The sequence below is a fragment of the Crocuta crocuta genome, unplaced genomic scaffold (genome assembly GCF_008692635.1).
Source record: "Crocuta crocuta isolate KB4526 unplaced genomic scaffold, BGI_CrCroc_1.0 scaffold108, whole genome shotgun sequence".
Lineage (NCBI taxonomy): Eukaryota > Metazoa > Chordata > Mammalia > Carnivora > Hyaenidae > Crocuta > Crocuta crocuta.
The window spans coordinates 6,843,957-6,871,890 of record NW_027532825.1 but is presented as its reverse complement, the minus strand read 5'-3'; the positions used below and the strand labels follow the sequence as shown (position 1 = coordinate 6,871,890).

The 27,934-nt window shown below is 45.5% G+C and overlaps 1 protein-coding gene across 1 annotated transcript in view; it reads right to left on the bottom strand.

The window, feature by feature from the left end:
* GLI3 (GLI family zinc finger 3) overlaps positions 1-27,934 on the bottom strand; it is a 270,413-nt gene that overhangs the window by 16,922 nt on the left and 225,557 nt on the right. Inside the window, 1 exon segment of the mRNA XM_077781156.1 lies at positions 953-1,102. Within this exon segment, the coding sequence (XP_077637282.1) occupies positions 953-1,102 (150 nt within the window).

Here is a 27,934-nt window from a genome sequence, read left to right as displayed (position 1 = left end):
CACTAATATGGCTTTGTGTGCATAAAAAGGCATGGAATTTGATCATGTTTGTAAAGGGCCTTTCAGATGGAAAGTGCAGGGCTGAGCAGTGCCCAAGTGTCCGGCGGCGTCTCAGGGAAAGAGACGGAGTCCCAGCCACCCTGCGGGTCGATAACTGGGCCGTGGGGACAGATTAGGAGGGCAAAGCAAAACTCTGAAGTCATCTGGGTTATATTTTTAAAGATGAACTTAAGTGTTTCCTCCAGCGTGACGGGCATTTGTGCGGGGGCCGGCGTGGTGGCCACAGGCTCATTCCCAGTGCCCGCCAGGGGGCCCCGGCCGCTGCCCATCTGCTTGCTGCTCTGCACAAACATGCTAGCTGCTTGCCACCGGGGCTGACTTTATATTTACCGGTTTTAAATTAAGTTAAATTAAGGGGCACCTGGGTGGCTCAGTCGGTTAAGCGTCCAACTTCAGCTTAGGTCATGAGCTCATGGTCGGTGACTTGGAGCCCTGTGTCAGGTTCTGTGCTGACAGCTCAGGGCCTGGAGCCCGCTTTGGATTCTGTGTCTCCCTCTCTCTCTCTGCCCCTCCCCAACTCCCTCTCAAAAAGAAACATTAAAAATTTTTTTAAAAAAAATTTAAATTAGGAAATAATCAGTTCCTTGCTCTGGACAAGTCTCATGAGTACCCAAGAGGCACACATAGCTCACGGCCACCTTGCTGGACACTGCAGACTGCGCTGCTGTCCCCCAAAATGTGGCTCTCACTCTTTACTTCTGGTGCTCGCCCCATTTTGGAAGCCCTTCCCAGAACTGCCGGCATTCATCGCAGACCTCAGTCCTCCAGCCGCCCAGCCGCACCCCCTCAGCTGGGTTCACAGCATGCAGAGGCCCATGGTGACCCTGAGCCCCAACCTGACACGCGCTGGTGCCAGATGGCTCCAAGTCCGCAGCCCGCGCAGCACACTCACAGTGCATTTGTGAGGCTTCTCCCCCGTGTGTCTCCTCATGTGCACCACCAGCATGTACTGGGCTTTGAAGGGCTTCTGCTCTCTCGAGCAATCCAACCACCGGCACACGAATTCCTTCTTCTCGCCGTGAATATGGTCGTTATTTATATGCTGGGGGTTGGAAAAGAAGAAAGGGTGAGGGCAGTGCGGGACTCCTTTCTGAAGGCTGCAGAAGGGAGGGCTAAAGTGCCCCCACCGTAGGCCCTAAGGAGCACAGGACACCTCCATTTACAAGTCATTTTGTTTCAGTTCATAGGTTTCTTGAATAAATCTGCTCTAACTGTGCACACCTAGTTCCTAACTAACAGGAGTCGCACTATGCGGAGGAAGCCTGGGATCCCAGAAAAACCTCTGAAGGGGGAGTGAAATGAGGTGAGCCCGCACATCCTCCTGGGCGTCTGCAAAGTGAGGGTCACGGTCGACAGAGCGCGGGGTACTCCCCAGCCTGCGTACGCTCCGGGCCCCAGCTTAGAGCTGTGGCTGAGACTGCAGAGAACAGAACACGAGCACGTGTGCGTGTGCACACACCTAATTCTGCAATAAGGACCAGCAAAAAACCAAAGCACCTTTTCAAATGACACACTAGTTCCAATTTGTGTTGTTTCCCCCCCTGGGTAATAATCACCGACAAATGAACCAGATACTGAAGAGAACCAGGGAGCCCCAAAATGCTTTAGTCTCAGGATCTTAGCCTTCCTCGCGTAGAAAATACAGGGTTGGCTTCGCTAGGCTCTAAGGTTCTTTCCAGCTCTATATAATTCTATTAACTTGGTTTTCAATATGGAGACAAATTTCCCTGAATTTCTTATCAATTCGGAGTTCTTGAATCATTTTTGTATGCTCCCTGGGTTCACGCGCCAAGTCCCCTACAGAGGGAAGACCCAGGAAACCTAAGGAAGCACCAGAGGAAGAGAAAGTTCTCAACTTGGATGCCACTTAAACCAATTTAAATAAGATTTGCGATTTAAATGTCCAGCGATGGGTTCGTGAGGAAATCTGTGTCCTGGGTGGAGCCCGTTGCTTTTAGTCTCTGGTCACCCCACGCTCCTGCGAGCCACATCCCCCCTGGAAACCCCCCTGCAAATGAATCTGCTCAATGAAAGAAAGCTCCCTTTGGGTCCCACGCACGGCGTGCTAATGACAGAACATTTAATTACTTTCTTGTTTAGTTAGACTCTGGCTCCTGAGTGAGCAGCCTCGGGGGAGCCCTGAGGGCAAGATCCCAGCCTCTGTCAGCCTCTCTCCGTTCCTCCAGGAGGCAGCCACTGCTCCAGGACCAAGTGACATGCGTCCCGCTCTCTGGAGTTGAAACATGGGTGCGGGCAGAGAATGGCAGGTGCTGCGCACTCTCCGCTCCTCGAGCAGCTCTCAGAAAGCTGGGGGGACAGAGGCGAGTGGGTGACTGAGCAGAGCACAGCGGGAGACAACCGGGGTCCTCTCAGAAGCGCTGCAAGCCACGAGGAAACCACACGGAATCACTTGGGCTCCCAAGGGTACAGCACCCCAGGACACACAGACGGGGGGGTCCTATGAAAAGCCAACTATCCAAAGTACTAGCATTTGTGAAAAGTCATGCGTATGAGGGTATGAGGAAAACAGAGGTGCTGCACAGGGGACAACATGCAATCTTCAATTTATGCTGCAAGGGCATCTCTGTGGCCCGCACCTATCAGCCCGGACGGTCCCACGGTCCGGCGGCGCCCAGCCTGTGAGCCCACGGAACAAACTCTTCTTTCCAGGGGAAACAGCTGCCGATCCCACAAATCCCTTCCACAAACACTGCTCTGGGTTCACCTTCCCCCAAGTTTCTAGAAACAAGCTACCTGGGTTGATATACATGAAAAAGGAGAAAGGAGAGAAAGGAGGAAGGAGGGGGCAGGCTGAGCTCAAAGCTGAATTAGAACCAGGGCTGAGCCTCCCCCTGGAAGGCAGGACCCACATCTTTCAGCTGCTAATTCTCAGCAACTGATCAGTGTCCGTGGCATCTGGCAGGTCCTCAGTAAATATCTGCTGAATTGATTTGGACTCATGTGCAAACTGAACTTTCGCTGGACAAAAGAGCTTGAACTTGATGCTTCTGCTGATCTTAACTCAGCTTCATTTCACCTCATGTCCACACAACATGATTGCAACGTAAACGGTTCTATTACTTTAAGATAATACACTCTCAAGAATTCAAAAGGATTTGAATGCTATCCAGCATGAGCTCCACCTTGCGGGGAGGGGGGCGGGGGGAGTGAGGGAACACGAGGTGAGTTCACTCTCTTTATTCTGCATGCACACCTCCTGGAGAGAATGGAGTGCTTGTTATCCAAGACCCAGCTCTCCTAGGGGAAATGTGTGGGACTACCTGAGCATGAGCTGGAAAATCCAGAATTTTCTGAGTGGATGTTGCATTTAAGCCGAGTGTCAAGTTTTCTAGAAACACGCTTTCTCATCAGTTAACAAATGCTTCCTGTACGATCTGCCATCGCAACGTTTCATCCGTCTCTCATGCACTGACTCGCGCTGTGTACTGGGGTCCACTCCACACCAGGCCTTGTGCTGGGGAAGCAGACAGACCTGCTTCCTGCCCTGAGGAAATGACAGTCTACCGGAGCCAAGCAGATAATGGCTTAAATTACCATATAATTACAGTTGTGATCAGTGTTATGAAAGGAAATAAGAGGGTTTTCTAAAAATAATTAACAGGGGGTCTCAGCTCTGTCCCCGAAGAGCAAGGTGAGCTTCCTCAGTGAAGTGGCAGGAGCTGAGCGATGGGCAGACACCAGCCAGGTGTGCAGATCGGGAAGCGTGTGGGGAGAAAGGGTCAGCACGGCAGAGAAGTGAGACCTGGGGGGGTGGGGGCTGAACCTGGTGCCTTTGAGGAACGGCGTGAGGAACACGCGTGGCAGGAGAGGATGGGTCTAGCGGACACAGGCTTCCGGCACTGCCACCGTGCGGTGCAGCGCGACGGCACGCGTCTCCATGGGCTGGGCGGACGCCGCCGAGGTAGGCAAGCTTGGGCCCCCCTGGGACGCAGAGCGCCGGGTCAGATCACCAGCAGCAAGGCTGCAGGAGACAACCTTGGACAGAACTCCCGTCTAGAGAGCAGCACTTGGATGCCTGCCTCCAAGGACGGAGTACCAAGGTTAACTGGCCTCACTCGGGGTCAGGCTCCGGGGCGGGGCGAGGGGGATGGGCAGAGGACTGGAATGACCCACAGGGGAGGTGCCAAGGGCAGCCAGTGAGGTCAGAGACTCTGGAGGAGAGGGAAGGGGTCTGCTCCTCTGGGTGAGGTGACTGAGGAGAAGCCAACACCCCAGCAGCCCCCTCAAGTGCATGCCAAGCGACGGAAGGCTCTGAAGGAGAGGTTTAAACCGGATGGCTGGGAAGTCATAGCAGCTGTCCACCAAGGTATGGGGGGGGGCTGCTAAGCTGGCGGGGAGAATGGGCAAGGAGCTGGCGAGCACAGTGAAAAGGATCCTCTTCATATTTATATCTCATTAACTCTCATTGATCTTGGCCTCTGGGATGATGTCTAAAAATTCCAGCGCCCGGACCCCATGGAGATCAGCCAGTGGGTCCCCACGTGGGAAGGGACACAGAAGAATCTGCATTAGGTAGTAGGAGCGACCTCACTTTGCCAAAGCTTAGCATCCTGGGGATCTTCCTTCTTGGTCCCTGTACAGGAGACCTGAGTTCCGTCTAATATGCTTTTATACTTCTCTGAATCTGCTCTTGAGTGCAGATTTGGATTGGGACCACAAGTTATTTTTCTTGAAATGAGATTCTACCACCTCGGTCGGTAGGGCCCAGGTCCAAGTGCTGAGTACAGGACGTAATCAGTTAGTCTACAAACACCGACACACCCTTCTGCCTACCTGGGCAGTCCAAGTGCATTTTAAGCGTAACACATTTCCTGGCTCTAGATTTCAAGCGAAAATTACAATTCTAAGAAATCATAGGTTTTACACGTCCATGGGTCCTAAATATTTACTTTTCTTTCCCAAGATGCGTTGGGCTTTGCCGCGAGTGGCCATGGGAGGGCTCAACTTAGGGCGGACCCGACGCTACAGTGGGAAGAGTGTGGGGTGGGCGGCGGAAGATGCCCCCAGACCAACTTCTGATGAGCTGTGTACCTTTGGACAGCTCGATTCTCCCACTTGAAGCTTGGTTTTCTTATCTGTTAAATGTGGGTGATGAACTAGAGATCAGGTGTCGGCAGACATTTTCTGTAAAAAGCCAGACAGGATCTATTGTAGGCTTTGCTGGCCAGAAGTCTGTAGGTACTCAAACTCTGTGGCTGTTTTAGGGGAATGGCTGTAGACAATGTGTAAGTGAACAGGTACAGCTGTTTATCCTTGACACTGAACATTTCACACGTCAAGAAATATTCTTAAAATTTCTTTTTAAGAGGTGCCTGGGTGGCTCAGCTGGTTGAATGTCTGACTCTGGCTCAGATCATGGTCTCATGGTTCATAAGTTTGAGCCCCACATCGGGCTTGCTGCTGTCAGCGCAGAGCCCTTTTCAGATCCTGTGTCTCCCGCCCATCTCCCACCTCTCTGTTCCGCCCCTGTTTGTGCTCTTGATCTCAAAAATAAATAAAACATTAAAAATATTTCTTCAAGCATTTAAAACTGCAAAAACCATTCTTAGCTCACAGGCTGTGCAAAACCAAGCAGTGGGCCAGACCCCACGCATGGGCCATTGGTCTGCTCACCTCTGATTAGGTGCTTTCAAATTCTTCCTTGGACTAGCAGAGCCCCTGGCATTCTTTTATTATTCTTTTTAAAGTTTTCTTTATTTTGGGAGAGAGTGAGTATGAGCAGGGGAGGGGCAGGGAGAGGGAGAGCGAGAATCCCAAGCAGGGTCCATGCTGTCAATGCAGAGCCCAAGGCGGGGCTTGAACTTACGACCCGTGAGATCATGACCTAAGCTGAAATCAGGAGTCAGACACTTAAATGAGTGAGCCACCCAGGCGCCCCAGAGCCCTGACTTTCTTGGTTAGGCTGGCTCTCAAGCCTGAGAAAGTAAAATTAGAGGGAGGGAGGTTTCAGTGCGAGGGAAAAGAGAAAGCCATGGGAAACAAAAAAGCCAGGGTCCTAGGCTACACGAGGGGAGGGACTTAGGCCAGACAGACTCTCCCGCACTGTGATCCTAGGGCCGGGTGGAGTTTGCTCACCAAAATCCTAGGTAGCTAAGAAGACTCTACACAGGGAATTCTTAACATTCCACAGGCAGAATGATCCCATATGAAGCTGGCCTGACATTCAATGGGCATGCGTTTATTTGTGGTTTCACTGAACATTTGGCTTCCCAGCAGTGAAAACGTTAATCAAATATATAAATAATTTAATTGGGAGGGAAAATAATGCATGATTAAATTCCAAACTAATCCAACACAAAGACATGCAATTTGCCAGAGGCCCAAGCTCCAGAAAGAGATAGATGGTGTAAATTATGGTGCTGTATGTTAGCTCTCCCAGCCGGGCCGCTTGGAACTCTCCCTGTCTGAGCAGACGGGACAGGGACGCCAGGGCCAGGCAATTTGCCCGAAAAGGCCGGGTCCCACCACACAGCCATTCCACGATTCCATTCTCCAAGCAGGACTGCAAGCATTTGGCTCCGGAAACTGATGGCTGATGAAACAACACATCTCAGGTGCCCACAGCAAACCAGCCAGGTTGTCGTTTCCCCACCGGGATGTGTCTGCAATGAGGCGACCCAGGACCAGGCACACATTCCCACCTCTCGTGCTCCCCGTCGAGCCCCGGGGTGCACAGGAAGGTGGCAGAAGTCTCTCTGATGTCGGCCTGGCCATCGAGGCAGCCGGCTGCTTGCATCAGCCTGGGAGGCTTCAGTGGCGTGGGAAGAAAGACCCCGAAGGAAAATGGGGGAAGGAAAGCTTTTCTGTCACCATCAGCAAAATGGGAGCCACAATGGACTCCACGAAGCTAATCAGAAGCCTTTCTTCTGGCTTCGTCATTTCACTCCCAGTAAAGAGCAGGCAGTTCCTCCACAGTCTAATTGCTAACCCTTCAGATGAAGCGCACGCGTGTGGTCTGTCGACCCCGAATGTTCGCGGCTCTCCAAATGAAGCTGCTATTCAAGCGGTTCGTGAGCCCTGGGAGCACACTGATGCTTTCTCTCTGCCTCCCTCTCCTTCTGCCAGATTCCCTGCCGAGTCCCGCTCGGAAAGCACAAGCTTTCTAGACGGATGAGCATCTTCCACTGCGCAACCCACGCGAGGTGGATGTGGAAGCTTCGCGCATCCCCGTTCAAACCGCCAGCGTAGCACACTGGTCAGCAGACAAACGCCTGGCTGTTCCGTTTTTAGAGCAGGGGCGCCTGGGTGGCTCAGTCGGTTAAGCATCCGACTTTGGCTGAGATAATGATCTCATGGTTCGTGGGTTCGAGCCCCGTGTCAGGCGCTGTGCTGACAGCTCTGGAACCTGCTTGGGATTCCGTGTCTCCCTCTCTCTCTCTCTCTGCCCCTCCCCTGCTTGTAGCTCTCTCTCTCTCTCGCTCTCTCTCAAATATAAACATTAAAAAATTGTTTTGGAAAATTAATAAAAGCCTTTAAATCAGACAGCTCCTTGGCATCATGAAGGTAAACTCCCCCACTGTTGTAATGAAAATATTACCCGTAAGCCCACCGAAGACCAGTGGCAGCAGGAAATGTAAAACTTGAGACCCAACCCTCACCACCATGCCCGTATGGCTCCCCTGTGCATATACCTTACACACCGGTCTTTCTGTCAGTTTCTACGGTTTCTCAGATAACACAGAACCGTGTCACCAACTTAAAAGGCTTCTACAAAGTACGCTGCCGCCGAGTTTTTCACAGCACGGGGTACACATAACAAGCCGAGAGTATGGTGTCCAGTAGAACGGTGCTCAAGTAAACAGGATCTCTTTCCACAAAACACCCACGTACATAGGTATACACACACATACATGTCGACACACATACACAGTACTCGTGCTTTGACAGAAATGAAAATACTCAGAAAGTAGCGGGTTTCATATATGAGAATGCTCAAGACAATGGAACTTGCGTTATGGGCTTGCCGGTGCTTGGGTTCACGGAAGCCTAGGGAACCTTGCTGGGCTCTCGGTTTTCTTTCTGACTCATCCCTTGACTACATTTCTCTGTATCTTAACCCGTAAACACTCCACTATTTGATGCCATGATTTTATTATTATTATTATTATTATTATTTTGTTAATGTTTATTTTTGAGAGACAGAGAGAGACAGAGTGTGAGCAGGGGAGGGACAGAGAGAGAGGGAGACACAGGCTTCAGGCTCTGAGCTGTCAGCACAGAGCCCGAGGTGAGGCTTGAACCCACAAACCGCGAGATCCTGACCTGAGCCAAAGTCAGACGCTCAACCGACTGAGCCACCCAGGCGCCCCCTTCATGAGTTTATTTTAAAACTGAAGGAAATAAAACTGAAACCCTGCCTTCTCAGAAACTAGAAATGTTCGCTTCTAAATCTTTTCACAGGGCTACCAGGTGAGCTCATAACCGAGGCTTGAGTCGGTGAATACATTTAACAGAATTCAATAATTTGTAACTTTTAGGGATTTGCTGAGGAAGTAGGTTGAGGATGGGCTATAAGCAACTAAACAATTTTAAATAAGCTCCATTTTCAGTTTGCTTCCTGACTTTATATAACCGAGCTATAACAGCAGATCCTTGAAAAACACAGGATTTAGGGGTGCAGACTCCCTGCACAGTAAAAAATCTGCATGGAAGTTCTGACTCCTCAAAAACTTGACCAGAAGCCTTACCAATAGTGTGTTAATATTATGTGTTATCAGTCAATTAACACACATTTTGTATGCTATGTGTATTATATACTGCCTTTTTACAGTAAAGTAAGCTGGAGAGAAGAAAATGTTATTGAGAAAATCATAAGGAAGAGAAAATACATTTATGGTGTTGTACTGTATTTATCGAAAAAAAAACCCACATGTAAGTGGATTCACACAGTTCAAACCCATGTTCAAGTGTCAACTGTACGATCTCTTAGTAGTCCAGAAATATTTCTACAAAAGAGAGAGGAAAAAATAATTTATAATGGACTAAAGCTTAATTTTCATTAAAGCTGGTTTGAGAAATCACTTGCCTCTAACGAACTGTGAGAATCTTTTAAACCTTTTATCTGAGAAGGAGCCATACACCTTCGTGGTTTTTTTAAATCTTTTTAAAAAATGTTTTTTATTTATTTCTGAAAGAAAGAGACAGCATGAGCAGGGGAGGGTCAGAGATAGAGAGAGAGACAGAGAGAGAGAGAGAGAGAGAGAATCCAAAGACAGGCTCCAGGCTCTGAGCTGTCAGCACAGAGCCCAACGCAGGGCTTGAACCCAAGAACTGTGAGATCATGATCTGAGCCGAAGTTGACGCTCAACCAACTGAGCCCCCCAGGCTCCCCTATACCTTCGTGTTTTGTGTACTCTGTCACACTTGGGCCATTTCAGAAAAGTTGTACAACTGTTGTGACATAGATTCTATTAGCGACACCCTATGCTTGGATTCCTAACGGCTCTAAGAGTCAGAAGCAGAAAAAGGCAGCATCCTCAGGCTATCTGAGCTGAAACAGTCTCTTTATCTCTATACGCACTTTAATTTTAGATAAATAAAATAATTCAAATGGTTTTTTGGCACCCATCAATCTTCCTAACAGTGTGTGATGCTTGCTGTAGAAGGGTCTCCACGAAGACCTCACAACACTTATTATCTGAATCCATGCTGGTTTATAGAAGGATCCAGGCACCTTCTAGTTTTCTGATATAACTAAAAAATTATACAGAGAAATATCAAAGGGACTTTGGGTACAAAAGAGCATTCTCTTCTTCTTCTGGTTTATGCATATTAAGAATTAGGTGGAGCTACGCAGCAACTTCTTATTTGACATATCCCCAAAAGCAAGGGAATCAAGAGCAAAAATAAACTGTTGGGACCTCATCAAGATTAAAAGCTTCTGCACAGCCAAGGAAACAACCCAGAAAATTAATAGGCAACCAACGGAATGNTAAAAAAAAAAAAAAAATGAAGTAGGTGGAGCTAAAAAGCAAAAATCCGCCTCCTGGTTAAGAAGGAATAAATGAAGGGGCGCCTGGAGGTGCTTAGTGGGTTAAGCGTCCAACTTCGGCTCAGGTCATGATCTCGTGGTTCATGAGTTTGAGCCCCATGTTGGGCTCTGTGCTGACAGATCGGAGCCTGGAACCTGCTTTGGATTCTGTGACTCCCTCTCTCTACCTCTCTTCCCCTGCTCACGCTTCTCTCTCTGTCTCTCAAAACAATAAATAAATGTTAAAAATTAAAAAAAAGAAGGGATAAACGAATGGAGTCCTTTTTGACAGGTATTCAGATCTTGTTTGTTTCAAGGTACAAATCCGTAACAAAACTATTTTATATGTAAGGAAGACAATGGTCTTTAAAAGAAAGTCAATGCCTGTCAAAGGACTTCACAATGTTGGAACCAGATTAAGAGAAACTAACTTAAAATACCGCCCTCAGTCCCACCCCACCCCTGTAGGCTGGACATATGCTCACAGTGGAGGTCTGTCACATTTCCACTCGAAGTAAAAGGAATGATGTTCTGACACCTGGGTGAACCCAGACAACAATACGCTAAGTGAAAGAAGGCAGTCACAAAAGGACTCCGATTGTGACTCCATTTATATGAGTGCCTAGAATAGGCAGGTCTCTATAGAAAGAAGGTAGACTAGGGGCGCCCAGCTGGCTCAGTGGCTAGAGCATATGACTCTTGATCTTGGGGTTATAAGTTCGAGCCCCACGATGGGTGTAGAAATTACTTAAAAATAAAATATTTTCAAGAAGGGGAAAAAAAGAAAGAAGGTAGACTAGTGGTTACTTGTGGTTGAAAAGAGGCTGGGAGATGGGGTTTCTTTCTGGGGTAAAGAAAACACTGTAAAATTGATTCAGGTGATGGTTGCACAAGTCCGTGTTTATATCAAAACACACTGAGTTGTATGCTTAAAATTTTTTTTAATGTTTATTTATCTTTGAGAGAAAGAGACAGACAGAGCATGAGTGGGGGAGGGGCAGAGAGAGAGGGAGACACAGAATCCAAAGCAGGCTCCAGGCTCTGAGCTGTCAGCACAGAGCCTGACACCGGGCTCGAACCCACGAACCATGAGATCATGATGAGCCAAAATCAGACGCTTCACCGACTGAGCCACCCACACGCCCTTGAGTTGTATACTTTAAATGGTTGAATCACCTGGTCTATGAAGTAGGATTTCCCTATCATAATGTTTGCCTCCCACATGGGATAGGAATTGTATGTCAATAAAATATTACCCTCTCCTCCCTCCAAAAAAAAAAAAAGAAAAGAAAAGAAAAAGAAAACCATGAAAGTGTGCATTTGACCCTTGAACAGCATGGGTCTGAACCGTGGGTCCACTTATATGCAGACTTTTTACAGTACATTATTATAAATTTATTTTCCCTTACGACTTTCTTAATAACATGTTCTTTTTTCTAGCTTACCTTATTATAAGAATATAGCAAATAATACGTGTACAAAATATGTGCTAATCAACTATTTATGTTCTTGGTAAGGCTTCTGGTCAACAGTAGGCTAGTAGTAGTTTAGCTTTGGGAGAGTCAAAAGCTATGCACAGATTTTCCACTGCATGGAGGTTCACTGCTCCAACCCCCGTGTCATTCAAGGGTCTACTGTACCTGGCGATGGGCTTGGTGACAGGGCATTGTGGGTGGAGATAGGAAAAGTGGTTGAGAAATAGGTTGGATCCGACTTTCTTCTGCATCCATCCTTCAGACAGAGTAGGGGTTGGGTCTAGCAAATGGTTTCTCATGGAAGCACAAGACTGTACCTTAATCATAACTTCTATTACAGAATGAACACACACACACGCGCGCACACACACACGTACACATGCACGCACACACGCACGCACGCACGCACGCATGCAAGATCCACAGACAGATGGAGTTAAAGCAGAACATTCTTCAAGGACATAATCTTTCCTGGTGGATTTCATACTGGACTCAGAGTTAACAACCCAAGCATGTCACATAAAGGACAACTTCTCTGTATATCCATTCTTCATCTTTCAAGTTGTAGAGATGAGTAGAAAGATGGAGAAAAAGGAACTCTGTGCAAAGGTGGAAGTGAAACTAAAACATCCTACACTTAGATTAGTTCGAGTGAGTTCATGCAAAATAGTGCATGATTGGAAAAACCTGGTATTTTCTAATGCATGATATAGTCTAACATTTACTAAAATCTCATGGAAACATTCAAGGGTAGTCAACTCAGAATCTCTATAGTTTTGGTTTTGTTATTATCTTGAATTATAAAATTACTCGGCGTAAAGGTCTCATTTGTGGTGGAACTGACCTAGCTTGTGTCTCCTCTCCCTCCAGGTGGCTGGTGTTGTCTCAGAATCTTGTATACACAGTAATAGTACACTGGCTTCATGGTAAGACGAGCTAACACTGCAGGAGATTTTAGTTTTTGAGAACAATTTTTTAAAAGGCAAAATGTAAGCATTTATATGAATTAATGTTATTCATAATACTTGGGTAAAAAGAAAACATCTGCATTCTTGAAAATGGGTTAGCGGTCTCTAACTCTTTGTAAGGACTGTAAAAGTTATTAATCTCTTATAGTTTTTTCTCTGAATTCTAAATTATTTTCTACAGGGGCGCCTGGGTGGCTCAGTCAGTTGAATGTCTGACTTTGGCTCAGGTCATGATCTCACAGTTCACGAGTTCGAGCCCCACACTGGGCTCGCTGCTGTCAGCTCAGAGGACAGTTGAGGTCTTCTGTCTGCAACCCCCTCCCCTGACCACACCTCTGCCCTTCCCTAACTCGAGTGCTCTGTCAAAAAATAAACATTAAAAAATATTTTACAAAACATAAATGTAACTCTTCTAAGAAGCTTCTCTTATAGTTTAATAAGGTGTATTTTGTTAAACAAACAAACAAAGAAACAAAAAACCTTTTGAGGCTTCTTTTCTGGAAGGGCCAGCATTTAAATCCCACCAAGATTTTAAAGAGAGATAAAGTAGTTTCATCACATCTTTCAAATGACTTTCTTTCTACAAATTACATCCTTTGTACAAATCATTGGGCACATTTTGTTTTTTATCTTCTTCTTTCAAATACCAACTTCTGTTTCAGTCAGATAACAATAAAAACACAAACTCGGGACTGGGGGGCTAGTTACCAAAAAGGACAATACAGAGTCGAGCAAGTAAGGATTTAGGATTTAGTAACATCCATCTAGAAATAAGACTGCTACCTGCAGACAGGCAAGATAATTTTAGTTGTGTAATGACAGGATGTAATAGTTTGGTAAACGGATCTCTAAAACACATTCCTTTTCTTTTTCATCTTTTTTGCAATGAGCCAATCCACCACATACGTGAGTGCCAACGTTTCTGATCACACCACTCACTCGGAAGACAGAGCGTGAGAGCCCCGCTCTCCTGTTCCTCAGCTGGCTCTCGACCAAGGCCGGAGGGCCCAGGGAAGGCGGTCACAAAATGGAACCTCTCCCAGGGTTGAGTTAGTGACTCCTAAGAAAGGATCATGCCTACGAATCCAGTGTATCTGGGAAGTATTACCATCCACAGTAATGGCAGATATCCCCAAATTAAAGATTTCAGAAGCTGAACTGGGTCTGAGGGGATTAAAATCCTCCCACCTCGTGGGTCTGGATTTCAGCCATGAAGAGAAAAGAAGGGTAAGGGGTAGCTTCTCTGTACAATAATAATTCCTGCTAGTTTTTGTAGAGTAGTTATATTCTTCAACCTATTGTCAAAGCAATTCTTTTGTTATAAACTTTAAAAGGTAGGTTGGATTGACGCAATAATACACTTGCAATTGTAACAGGACCCTCTGCACTTCTAATTTTAAGGAGTTGAAGTCTTACACACAGACACACACACACACAATGAAGGGAGACTCAATTTTAAAGTTTCCCTGAGTGCAAAAGTAGATGGAACCTTTTTCTGTTTGCGATGCAAGACAGTAAGAGTTTCCACTGTGTAGAAGCAGGAACTATTTTAGCCTTTAATTAGTTCTTAATTTTTATGATCTTCTTAGCAATCCGCATGGAGGCTGATAGTACAGGCAATGGTCTTTGGAGCGAGCCTGAATATATAGTGTCTTGTAAGAACATTTGGAATTCAAGAATAAAATAAACACAGAGTAAAGACGAGATGGGATTTGAATGGGTGGCCTCCGATTTCCCTGCCTGTGCTCCGGGCTCCGAGCTCTATCCATGTTACTGAAGACTGATTTCAGACATTCCAGCAATTCGCCTTTAAACTTGCATACTGTCTTACAAATGTTTATTCACTTTATTTCTTTTAATAAAATTAAAAAGAGAGAGAGAGAGAGTGAGAGAGCCAGCGTGCATGGGGCAGGGGCAGAGAGAGAGGGAGAGAGAATCCCAAGCAGGCTCCACACTGTCAGCACAGAGCCCAATGCGGGGCTTGAACTTTCAAACTGTGAGATCATGATTTGAGCTGAAATCAAGAGTCAAATGCTTAGCCGACTGAACCACCCAGGCGCCCCTTTGATCAATTTTTAAACCATAATTACGATGACCAAAATATTTGTTAAAATAATAACAGATACAATAAAATGTATTTGAATTTCAAATGAAAATCTATTTTTTAACATTTGCAAAAAATTCCAGACTCTTTTTTACTGGGATCCTTTGAAGATATGAGGCAGAATTGTTATTTGGGTGCCTACCCACACCCAACCTTGTCCCTGAGGGTTTCTCCCCATTACATTGCTAGGGGAGGTTCCTGCGTGAAAAGCGCTGGGAGTCTTCCTTCAGGGTCAACAGGAGTTTAGGTGAGTGTGCACGGCTGTGCTCAAAATAGGGGTGAGGGCTGCTATTGACAGGGACCCAGGCAAACCTCAAGAGCTATTGGAAGAAAGGAAGGAGGCAGGCAAGCAGACAAAATTATCCACTTGGAAATCTGCCCACCCGTCCCCACTGAGCTGACTTATTCATTCACTATTAACTCAATGCTTATTTATGATATCACAGTTACTGTGCTAAACCCTGAAGAGGTAAGACTGAGTAAGACGTGTCCGTTGGATTTCGTCCAAGAGCGGCTGTAAGAATGCAGAGAGGAGGGCGGTTTAAAAATTAGCTCTCACATCACGGACACTGTTGCAAATTAAAAGCAAGCCACCCAAAGGAATGCACGACCCTCCTCCTTCCCTCACGGCCCCGCATCACAGAAAACTAGGAAGCCCAGGCCCCATGGCTTTCCCAGGTTTGCCTTACCAAAACAGGATGGAAGGGGAGCCCTGGCACATCTCCACGTCAGCAAGCTTTTCAACGTGTGGAACTCTCCCGCCAGTCTCCAGTGAACTCTTCACTTACTCACCCTGGCGTACAGGAGCTCTTCGAAACGTCTTAGCCCCTTACTGCTGGCTCATGAAAGTATATAAGAATAGAATATCCCGTATGATATGGGCACATGCTAACCATTCTTACGTAGATTGTAATTTCTTTTATCATGTCAGAAGAAGACATAGAGTTTATAGAAAGAACATTGGTCCGTGCAGTAGGATATAGGAATTCACTCATCTGCATACTGGGGGCAAGACAAGCTGAGTGAGGCACAGGCACCGTGTCTGAGATGATATCTGAAATGGGGTGAGTGGGAAACAAGTGGCTTGAATAAATGGATAGAGTGAAGTCAGGGAAGGCTTCACAAGCAGGTAGATGAGCTGAATCCAAAATAAAGAGACGGAACCTGGCATAAGGGAAGTATATGCCAGAGGAGGGACTGATCTACGGAGGCCCAGGGTCAAGGAAGATCATGATGTGTTGGCGAATGCCACTGAGTGTGGGCTGAGGGAGTGTGTGTGTGTGCATGTACACAGTACAGGAGAGGTGACTATGTGTGCGCGTGTGCACGTGCACGCACGCAGTACAGGGGGGTGAGTGTGTGTGCGTGGTCATGTACATGTATGCAGTACAGTACAGGAGGGGTGTGTGCGCATGTGTGTGCGTGTGCATGTACATAATACGGGAGGGGTGAGGGAGGGACCAGGGAGAGCACTTCAGCAGGACGCATGCTATGACCGAGGCCGGTGCAAAACCACGCGGGGTGCCGCACGCTCTAAGGCACCTACGCCCCGGGCAGCCACGAACAGGATGGAGAGAAAGGGCTAGACTGACAGACAGTTTGGGATAGTTTGTGGATGGTGACTTAGAGAGAGGAGGAAGAGGTGATACCGAAGTTTCTAGCTTGAGAGATTCTGGGAGGATTTGCGAGAGATGAGGTTTCTGTTTGGGGCAAGACATAACGGAAGTACCTCCAGGACATCTACGTAAGGACATCCGACCAAGAAGACAAGTCTAAAGATTTAAGACCTAGCTGAAGGAGGAGGGCAGCCCCCTTCCCTACGCCATAGTATCTTTGGTGACCCCCACGCACAGAATCTTACACACACAAAGCCCAATGTGAAAGACCCCGACCTAGGAGACTTTACGGAGGACCAGGGCAGCCACTGGACAGGACAGGAAACCAGTGTTGGAGAAACAGAGAACGAAACAGTAGTGGAGGAGAGACAAAGGAGACCGCATGCAATGGTGGGAAGGGGGTCCCTGGGTATATCTGGAAGACCCCAGAGTATACGCTTAGGACAACGAAAGTTGGGCTCTCTGGAAGCTTGGAGCTTCAGGACAACTGGCCCATGTGTAACTCCCGTGCTGGAAGGGACCAAAGAACAGTGACAGAGACCACAAGTGTCCATTAGTGCAGGCTCTTTGCCAGTTTGAACCCTCGTGAATCCCGAGCTGTCTGTAAAACCCATTCTTCGTAACATTCTGCGTAACAGCCTTCCGTCGAGGAGGCCTGCTGGCTGGGGAGGCAAAGATTGCTTCCTGCATCCTGAAGCCCGGCCACCAGGGGCTAAGTGCCCAACAAGATGGGATGCATGGGGTGTGGGCGGAGGGGGGGGGGCACGCGCGACCTGGCCCCTGCCACGCACAGAAGCAGTGTGGAAACAGTGCCTTAAAGGAAGAGTCCACTCCGGAGACTGAATGACGTAGCTGCAGCCACCTGGCTCTCATCTGGGACGGGGTCACTAAGCCCAGGTTGCTGGACCTTCTTCAAGTCTTCCTTCCAGTGTCACCTCCTTAATGAGATCAATCAGCCCATTTATAGTAGAACCTCTTCACCTCTGAACTCCCCACGCCCGTGGCCCGGCTGCTAGATTTCCCCCGTGGCTCTCATCACCTCACACACACCATGCTTTACATACAGACTGTTCCTGATTTATTGTCTGCCTCCCCAGGAGGATGTAAATTCCACACAGGCAGAGGTCTTTATTGATTTCGTTCCCTGTTGTGTTCCAAGTGCCTGGCATGGTGCCCAGCATATAGTAAATGCTCAATAAATATTTGTTGGAGGAATGTGCTATTGGAAATACCAGGTTGAGAGCTGATGTGGGCCCAAGTCTCGGCATTACCCCCAGCCCACCGCCTTCCATTTGTGCTTTGAGAACCAGAAGCCACAGGAAACAGAAGCAATTTCCTGTGATTCTTCTATTCTCAACAATCCGATAAACCTCAGCCTCCCACACGCCTTCAGGGTCCACCAAACAGAACCCCTTTGATCCCATGACTGGAGACTGAGGTTCTGAGCTAATAAGGACACAGTGCAGATTTACCTTAGTTGGTTCCTAAACAGTATTAATGAGAAGGAATTCTAAAATTTATCTTTGCCTGCCATCACAATGTTGATACAACTTTGGGGTAGGGGCTCCGGCATTTAAGTGCTAATGCTCACTGTGAACGTTATGTTCTACGTTATGTTTGTGGAAGGCAAATCATCTGAAGTTTTGCTACAGGTTTCTCTTGAAAATAATTCAATAGGTTTCAGATGAAGGAGAGAAAAAAAAAGGTCAAGTCACCCTTGTCATTAGGCCCTGCTTGGCTTGCTGGAATTTTGCCCCCTGGCTATTGTGTTTGCTGATAGTTTATACAGAGATTTCTTCCTAACCTGGTGCTGTTAAATCGCAGAAGACTGAAGGGCATATTTCATGTTTAATCTGCTTGTGAAAATCTCATTAATGTAATGGAAATTTTGCCCCCTATCATGACTAAAGCGTTGGAAAAGACAGCAACGAGGAAGTAAGGGCTGGAGTTTCATACAGAGTTTCAACTGGAGAAATAAATCAGGAAAACACAGGTTTAAACTTGGCAACTTTAAAAACAAGAGTGTGTGTGTGTGTGTGTGTGTGTGTGTGTGTGAAAAGATCTGTGGCCCTCACAAAAGAGAACTGGGAAGCTAGCCCGCCTTGTGCTAAAGCACCATCCTTCACAGGGTGAAATCACTCGTGGGGGAGGTGACTTTCTTTGATTTTGACCCATTCCTGCATTTTGGGTTTTTGTGGGGTTTTTTTTTGCCTTTTACCTCCCCTCCAAAGTAAAAATTTCATTTCTCAAGAAGCGCTAATTTATTCCCCAAAATATGCTTTTAATTTGGGGGATTGATTCTATAAAATGTTATCTTTTTATAAGCACATTTTCCTAGGGAAACGTGGTTAGTATACATTGTGTAATAATGCAACTTTTAAAAAGTTTCATTTGACCCTTCAAGCGTATGCCTTCGATATATAGGTGGCTTTCGTTCACATTGCATGTGAACAGAATATTAACAGGTGATTATAATACTGCAGAAACTGGTTAAAAGGTTATGAATTTTAGGGGAAAAATAGTGAATGTACTCACCAAAAAATAAAAATAAAAAAAAACCCCAGAGATGGAAGCTAATTGAAACTCAATGTTTGGTCCAAATCTTGTCTCCTGGGTATTACAGTCAAAGTGTACTATTTGCTATCTTACCTAAATTATCTGCAAAATGACTTCTGTGCATTTTAATTTTCAGGCAACTCAACCATAACAATGAGTGTCAACAGAATGTTTTAAGTCAAGTTGAGCACTGGTCCCACGCCATCCTAATGCAGGCCCTTCCCATGAACAGATATAAATCCCCTGCACAAAGCCACGGGGAGGTGGCGGCCAGCATATGACCATTTTTGCTTTGTCGTCTCTCCTCTGTTTCTAGAGACAGAGCAGGCAGGCTGTGTACAGGGCACCTTTGCTCACACCACTTCTATACACACCACTTCTATACCGGGCCTGCCTGACCAATCTCTTTCCATGTGGTTAATTGTCTCTCATCCTTTATCTCTTACAGGAGGATTTTCCTGATGCTCAGAGAGGTTCAGAAACTTACCTACCAGTGCACCAAAAGTTTGTGAAAGAGATCAAAACAGAATCCAGTGCTAAACTTTTTACCTACACACAGATGATGCTGAGGGAAAAAACTGGCAAATTCAAGGTCAAGAAAGAGTCAACTCATTTCTCAGAAATAAAGAGCCAAAGGCCTCATCAGATGAGGAACTTTTTTTTTAATATTTTTATTTATTTCTAGGAGAGAGAGAGAGAGAGACAGCGTGAGCAGGGGAGGGTCAGAGAGAGAGGGAGTCACACAGACTGAAACAGGCTCCAGGCTCTGAGCTGGCAGTCAGCACAGAGCCCGACGCGGGGCTCGAACCCACGAACCGCGAGATCATGACCTGAGCGAAAGTCAGACGCTTAACCGACTAAGCCACCCAGGCGCCCCAGGACCTTTTTTTTTTTTTTTTTTAAATTAAATGCTCTTCCCTAAGTACTTGTACTGGTACATTATCCAAAATCTCATTTTCAGGAAACCATTTCCTTGTGCCTCTAAAAAGCTAATTATTTTTAAAATATTAGGTGTAGGTATTATCTATTTAACAGGATTTCAGACAATTTCCTCTCCCTTTGCTCCCACATCTAATTCATTGTAAAGTTTCTTTTAAACATTTCTTCNACTGTCACGAGAAGGTGACCTGCACCTGGAAAGAAGGAAGGAAGGAAGGAAACATATATCTCCTATGCACGCAGGTACGAACACACACACACACACACACATACACACAGCATACTGCTTATACTTTGTATGAATTCCAAGATCCTAGACCCTGGGGTACTATCAAAACCATAACCAACATTATAGGGGTTAAATTAGTTATCCTTGGTTGGAAATGGCCTTGACCTCTGGCAGCTGGTGGTCTGGAAGGAGATACCAAATCAGAGAAATTCCCTTTTCCTTCAAACGGCAAATTTGCTGGTTTTGGATACCGTGGTCTGTGGTTCAACTCCCAGGAGGTATGTGTTAACAATTCATAGGTCTGATGGAAAGAAAACTGCTACTTTTAGGGGAACTCATTTTAGGTAGCTAAATGCCTTTAAATTCCATGTGACCTACATTTACACAAACTGCAATTCCTCTTTATCCCTGTCTTGTACCATGATTAAAATAAGCTGGGTGCTTTTCCTGACTTAATTTATCATTAAAAAATTATTGGTTAGAACAGTGATTTTTCTTCCCCCCAAGACCACGTGAGAGAGTGTCTCTTCCCAGACCCATGGCCACTTTCCTAGTAGTTTTCCCTGAGCTTCAGCAGTTCAAACATACCCAACCTGTACCTTTAAAATGCTCAACACAGAATTCCCTGTGGGTTAGTCAACTGCTGGCTCATATACAAAGAAAATACTGTATTTTGCTCTGAAGAGCTTTCTGCATCAATTTAAACACAGTGAGACAGACACAATATCCCAGAGAGAGGAAAACCTACCTTATTACATTCCTGACCCAAGAGAAAGGATTTGCCCTCAGGACATAAAAGGAATCCATGGGGGTGTGGGGGAAGAGTTATCTAATCCTAAACATAAGGAAGGTTCATAATGCAGCATGACAATGCTTTTAATCTCGGGCATAATTGTAATATGTCTATATAATGTGATACAAAGAAAGTAAACGCAGTTTCGTTTTTAGCCTTAAAGGCTTTCTTTGGTGTTCCACTTTAGGTCTTCTGGATTTTATACATGCTTGGGGGAATTTCCAGGGGGAGGTAACATGATATTATAAGGATTCTTTCTCAGTAAGATCACATCTTGTTCCGATTTGAGCCGATGCGTCCGTACGTGGCAAGTGTGGTAAAGCGAAACGCTGAGTGAGCTCTGTGAATGCAGTGTTTTACAAGCCTTCCTTGATTTCCTGTGCAAGGTCCACGGGGCCATGAAACCATGGGCAGAAGCACTGGGATTTTTATTTCTTCATATTGGAAAGCTGCTGGGAGAGACACTCCCTTAATCTCAGCTGAGAGTGGTGTGGGCGGGAACCATTTCCCTTTTATGGCTATATAAAAAAGATTTTTTCTAACAGCGGTTTGCGTTTTTCTTCTCTCTGATGTTTCTACCCGCAATATAATCTAAGTCTAAGATGCCATCTCTCAGAAAAGAACGGCATCCTTGCCTGGCTGGTTGGAAGGCTGGTCAGGAAATCTGACTTTCTGAGAAGTTCAGCTTTTATTTTTTCCCCCCTTTTAACATTATTTATGGAAAGAATTTTACAACATCCTTAAAAGCTGCTATGTGGTGGCTGGACTTCGCCAACTTTGCAGCTGACGTTTTTACACTGGGCTTGCCTAGGACTAAGGAGTTGTCAATGTTCACATTTTATTAAAGTGGATGCTATTGACTATTCCTGGCGGAGCCAACGATCATTCCGGATCACAGACTGTCAGAGCCACTGCTGTTCTGGGCATTCACATGATCAGATGAGCAGAGGAGAAGAAACATACAATGAGGGAGAAATTTACAAAGAAAAGAGGAAGAGAAGGAAAGAGCTGGTGTCCTAGCTGCGTGGTTAATGTGTCCTGACTCTCCTGAACACTGAAATTCCTCTAAGGACACTCTGCTCTGAATTCTACGTGGGTTTATCTTGAATGAGCATGGCTGTTGGCCTGCCTTTCCTGCTTCCAGAGGAGGGACCATGTCTCATTCATGGTGGTGCCCACAAGCCTTCCCCGTGACCCCCACACAGCAGGTGCTCAGGAAATGGTGCTCAGGTGAACTACGTGAATCCATAACGTGATACAATCATGTCAGTTTCCTCATATGTCATCGTGGGGGGGGGGGTAGGCTGTTTACCCACCTAGAGGCACTAAAAAATGATCTCAGTTCAGCTCTCATACAGACATTTGCTTGCTGTGCTTTGCATGGAAGCTTATACTCTAGGACTGAGAACATCTTCTAGGTGCCCGATGCACAGAGACTGTCTTTTTGTTTGTTGGGTTTTTTGGCGAGAGGCAAGGATCAGGAATTCTTCCTTCCGATGTTGTCATTCAACTGACCCCACCAGGTCGTCCTCGCCTAGTGCTTGCAAGGAGGAGGTGAACGAAGGAAGAGTCATTAGGGAGTCAGAGGAGCCAGGAGCTGACTTCATTTATTTTATAACGAAGTGGAGACAGTGTGTGAAGTAATCAACACACGACAGCTCTTCTAAGGTGTTCACACCACGGGCTCGAATTCCAAGCATGTTACAGAGAACACCGTATTTTCTTTACACATAGTTTTTAGAAAAAATAGCTCTTTCACTGCTTCTTATCTGAAGTGTCCAGAAAGCCTGTAAAAACCATTCAAAGGATGCCCAGGATTTGTGGCAACCAACTGCTTCTCACTATGGCAAGACATGGGTTACGTCAAACAAATTGGTAGTGAGGCATTAATGGGCCTATTCTACAGCCATCAGTTATAGAATTTTGCCTTCCTTAATGCCTCCGAAATATATTCCAGTTCTAACTTTTAACACCTCTCTTCGGCCTATGAAGAACAAAATGCATTGCTTTTAACAGGAAAGTAAAATAATGAATTACAGCATTTCAATAGAGTACTTAATTTTGTTGGCAGAGGCTGGGAATGGTGTTAACATAATATTGGCTCCATACAAATTACAGTGACAGAGCCAACTTAATGCTCAGGCGATGGATGTTTCCCCCTCTACATTACTCACCAGATTATCAAACTTTAGACACCAAAAGTCAAATCACTTTTTTGTTAAATAAAGCTTGAGGTGAATATGAACTAACACCTTCAATTAATTTCTTTCTTTCTGCCTAAAAGTATTCTTTTTCAAGCAAATCTATTTCTTTTTTTTAATGTTTGTTATTTATTTTGAGGGAGAAGGTGGGAAAGAGAGAGAGAGAGAGTGTCTCAAGCAGGCTTCGTGCTGTCAACACAGAACCTGATGCAGGCTCGATCTCATTAACCAAGGAGTCGTGACCTAAGCCGAAATCAAGAGCAAGATGCTTAACCTACTGAGCCATCCAGGTGCCCCTCAACCAAATTTATTTCAATGTCTGTTTACTTTTCTGCATTTCCTCTCCTATGGTTTTTCAGCCTCTATGGGGTATGATGCACACGTGGATCGATCTATCTATCTATCTATCTATCTATCTATCTATCTATCTATTTATTTAAATTTTTTAAATGTTTACTTATTTTGAGAGTGAGAGAGAGTGTGAGTGGGGGAGGGACAGAGAGAGAGGGAGACACAGAATCTGAAGCAGGATCCAGGCTCTGAGCTGTCAGCACAGAGCCCAACGTGAGGCTCAAACCCATGAACTGTGAGATCATGACCCAAGTCTAAGTCGGACACTCAACTGACTGAACCACCCAGGCGCCCCTGTTTATTTGTTTTTGGATGAACGTGTGGACTTAAATCCTGCTCAAGTGTATCCAAAGTTTGCGACATTTAGTATGGAGTTTGTGAAAAAAGGTAGAAGTTGACTTAGTATGTAAATCACATTATTCAGACGAGTGGAGTTTCTTGTTGAAGGATGATAGTGTACCATTTCCCTCACTTTCCATGGGACGCAACTGCATGGAAGGAATTACTATCAATACAAGCCTAACTTCCGATGGCAACAACTATCATGAAAAAAAATGGAACCATCTGGATGAACACGGAAGACACACGGAGGAGATGAGGAACACCTGTTTCCCCGTGATATCCAGAACAACAGCAGAGCTGAAACTCAGGCCGTGACTGACCCGCTACCAGCTCACGCAGCACAGTCTTGAATCAAGTCATGTTGCCCTCTGGACACATCTGAACCAGGAGGCGCACTTACTTGAAGAGACTGAAAAAGATGTTGATTCATTTTATTGCATTCCATTGGCTCTGGGGACTAGTACCACACTGACCACAAAATTAGGCAAACACCCTCTCCCATAAACCACAACTGCTTTCAAGTCACCCCGAGGTTCTTTCCGCCCTCATCAACAACTCTCTTCATGTTCATCACACGCTGTATCTCCAAGCANACTGTCACGAGAAGGTGACCTGCACCTGGAAAGAAGGAAGGAAGGAAGGAAACATATATCTCCTATGCACGCAGGTACGAACACACACACACACACACACATACACACAGCATACTGCTTATACTTTGTATGAATTCCAAGATCCTAGACCCTGGGGTACTATCAAAACCATAACCAACATTATAGGGGTTAAATTAGTTATCCTTGGTTGGAAATGGCCTTGACCTCTGGCAGCTGGTGGTCTGGAAGGAGATACCAAATCAGAGAAATTCCCTTTTCCTTCAAACGGCAAATTTGCTGGTTTTGGATACCGTGGTCTGTGGTTCAACTCCCAGGAGGTATGTGTTAACAATTCATAGGTCTGATGGAAAGAAAACTGCTACTTTTAGGGGAACTCATTTTAGGTAGCTAAATGCCTTTAAATTCCATGTGACCTACATTTACACAAACTGCAATTCCTCTTTATCCCTGTCTTGTACCATGATTAAAATAAGCTGGGTGCTTTTCCTGACTTAATTTATCATTAAAAAATTATTGGTTAGAACAGTGATTTTTCTTCCCCCCAAGACCACGTGAGAGAGTGTCTCTTCCCAGACCCATGGCCACTTTCCTAGTAGTTTTCCCTGAGCTTCAGCAGTTCAAACATACCCAACCTGTACCTTTAAAATGCTCAACACAGAATTCCCTGTGGGTTAGTCAACTGCTGGCTCATATACAAAGAAAATACTGTATTTTGCTCTGAAGAGCTTTCTGCATCAATTTAAACACAGTGAGACAGACACAATATCCCAGAGAGAGGAAAACCTACCTTATTACATTCCTGACCCAAGAGAAAGGATTTGCCCTCAGGACATAAAAGGAATCCATGGGGGTGTGGGGGAAGAGTTATCTAATCCTAAACATAAGGAAGGTTCATAATGCAGCATGACAATGCTTTTAATCTCGGGCATAATTGTAATATGTCTATATAATGTGATACAAAGAAAGTAAACGCAGTTTCGTTTTTAGCCTTAAAGGCTTTCTTTGGTGTTCCACTTTAGGTCTTCTGGATTTTATACATGCTTGGGGGAATTTCCAGGGGGAGGTAACATGATATTATAAGGATTCTTTCTCAGTAAGATCACATCTTGTTCCGATTTGAGCCGATGCGTCCGTACGTGGCAAGTGTGGTAAAGCGAAACGCTGAGTGAGCTCTGTGAATGCAGTGTTTTACAAGCCTTCCTTGATTTCCTGTGCAAGGTCCACGGGGCCATGAAACCATGGGCAGAAGCACTGGGATTTTTATTTCTTCATATTGGAAAGCTGCTGGGAGAGACACTCCCTTAATCTCAGCTGAGAGTGGTGTGGGCGGGAACCATTTCCCTTTTATGGCTATATAAAAAAGATTTTTTCTAACAGCGGTTTGCGTTTTTCTTCTCTCTGATGTTTCTACCCGCAATATAATCTAAGTCTAAGATGCCATCTCTCAGAAAAGAACGGCATCCTTGCCTGGCTGGTTGGAAGGCTGGTCAGGAAATCTGACTTTCTGAGAAGTTCAGCTTTTATTTTTTCCCCCCTTTTAACATTATTTATGGAAAGAATTTTACAACATCCTTAAAAGCTGCTATGTGGTGGCTGGACTTCGCCAACTTTGCAGCTGACGTTTTTACACTGGGCTTGCCTAGGACTAAGGAGTTGTCAATGTTCACATTTTATTAAAGTGGATGCTATTGACTATTCCTGGCGGAGCCAACGATCATTCCGGATCACAGACTGTCAGAGCCACTGCTGTTCTGGGCATTCACATGATCAGATGAGCAGAGGAGAAGAAACATACAATGAGGGAGAAATTTACAAAGAAAAGAGGAAGAGAAGGAAAGAGCTGGTGTCCTAGCTGCGTGGTTAATGTGTCCTGACTCTCCTGAACACTGAAATTCCTCTAAGGACACTCTGCTCTGAATTCTACGTGGGTTTATCTTGAATGAGCATGGCTGTTGGCCTGCCTTTCCTGCTTCCAGAGGAGGGACCATGTCTCATTCATGGTGGTGCCCACAAGCCTTCCCCGTGACCCCCACACAGCAGGTGCTCAGGAAATGGTGCTCAGGTGAACTACGTGAATCCATAACGTGATACAATCATGTCAGTTTCCTCATATGTCATCGTGGGGGGGGGGGTAGGCTGTTTACCCACCTAGAGGCACTAAAAAATGATCTCAGTTCAGCTCTCATACAGACATTTGCTTGCTGTGCTTTGCATGGAAGCTTATACTCTAGGACTGAGAACATCTTCTAGGTGCCCGATGCACAGAGACTGTCTTTTTGTTTGTTGGGTTTTTTGGCGAGAGGCAAGGATCAGGAATTCTTCCTTCCGATGTTGTCATTCAACTGACCCCACCAGGTCGTCCTCGCCTAGTGCTTGCAAGGAGGAGGTGAACGAAGGAAGAGTCATTAGGGAGTCAGAGGAGCCAGGAGCTGACTTCATTTATTTTATAACGAAGTGGAGACAGTGTGTGAAGTAATCAACACACGACAGCTCTTCTAAGGTGTTCACACCACGGGCTCGAATTCCAAGCATGTTACAGAGAACACCGTATTTTCTTTACACATAGTTTTTAGAAAAAATAGCTCTTTCACTGCTTCTTATCTGAAGTGTCCAGAAAGCCTGTAAAAACCATTCAAAGGATGCCCAGGATTTGTGGCAACCAACTGCTTCTCACTATGGCAAGACATGGGTTACGTCAAACAAATTGGTAGTGAGGCATTAATGGGCCTATTCTACAGCCATCAGTTATAGAATTTTGCCTTCCTTAATGCCTCCGAAATATATTCCAGTTCTAACTTTTAACACCTCTCTTCGGCCTATGAAGAACAAAATGCATTGCTTTTAACAGGAAAGTAAAATAATGAATTACAGCATTTCAATAGAGTACTTAATTTTGTTGGCAGAGGCTGGGAATGGTGTTAACATAATATTGGCTCCATACAAATTACAGTGACAGAGCCAACTTAATGCTCAGGCGATGGATGTTTCCCCCTCTACATTACTCACCAGATTATCAAACTTTAGACACCAAAAGTCAAATCACTTTTTTGTTAAATAAAGCTTGAGGTGAATATGAACTAACACCTTCAATTAATTTCTTTCTTTCTGCCTAAAAGTATTCTTTTTCAAGCAAATCTATTTCTTTTTTTTAATGTTTGTTATTTATTTTGAGGGAGAAGGTGGGAAAGAGAGAGAGAGAGAGTGTCTCAAGCAGGCTTCGTGCTGTCAACACAGAACCTGATGCAGGCTCGATCTCATTAACCAAGGAGTCGTGACCTAAGCCGAAATCAAGAGCAAGATGCTTAACCTACTGAGCCATCCAGGTGCCCCTCAACCAAATTTATTTCAATGTCTGTTTACTTTTCTGCATTTCCTCTCCTATGGTTTTTCAGCCTCTATGGGGTATGATGCACACGTGGATCTATCTATCTATCTATCTATCTATCTATCTATCTATCTATCTATCTATCTACTTTAATTTTTTAAATGTTTACTTATTTTGAGAGTGAGAGAGAGTGTGAGTGGGGGAGGGACAGAGAGAGAGGGAGACACAGAATCTGAAGCAGGATCCAGGCTCTGAGCTGTCAGCACAGAGCCCAACGTGAGGCTCAAACCCATGAACTGTGAGATCATGACCCAAGTCTAAGTCGGACACTCAACTGACTGAACCACCCAGGCGCCCCTGTTTATTTGTT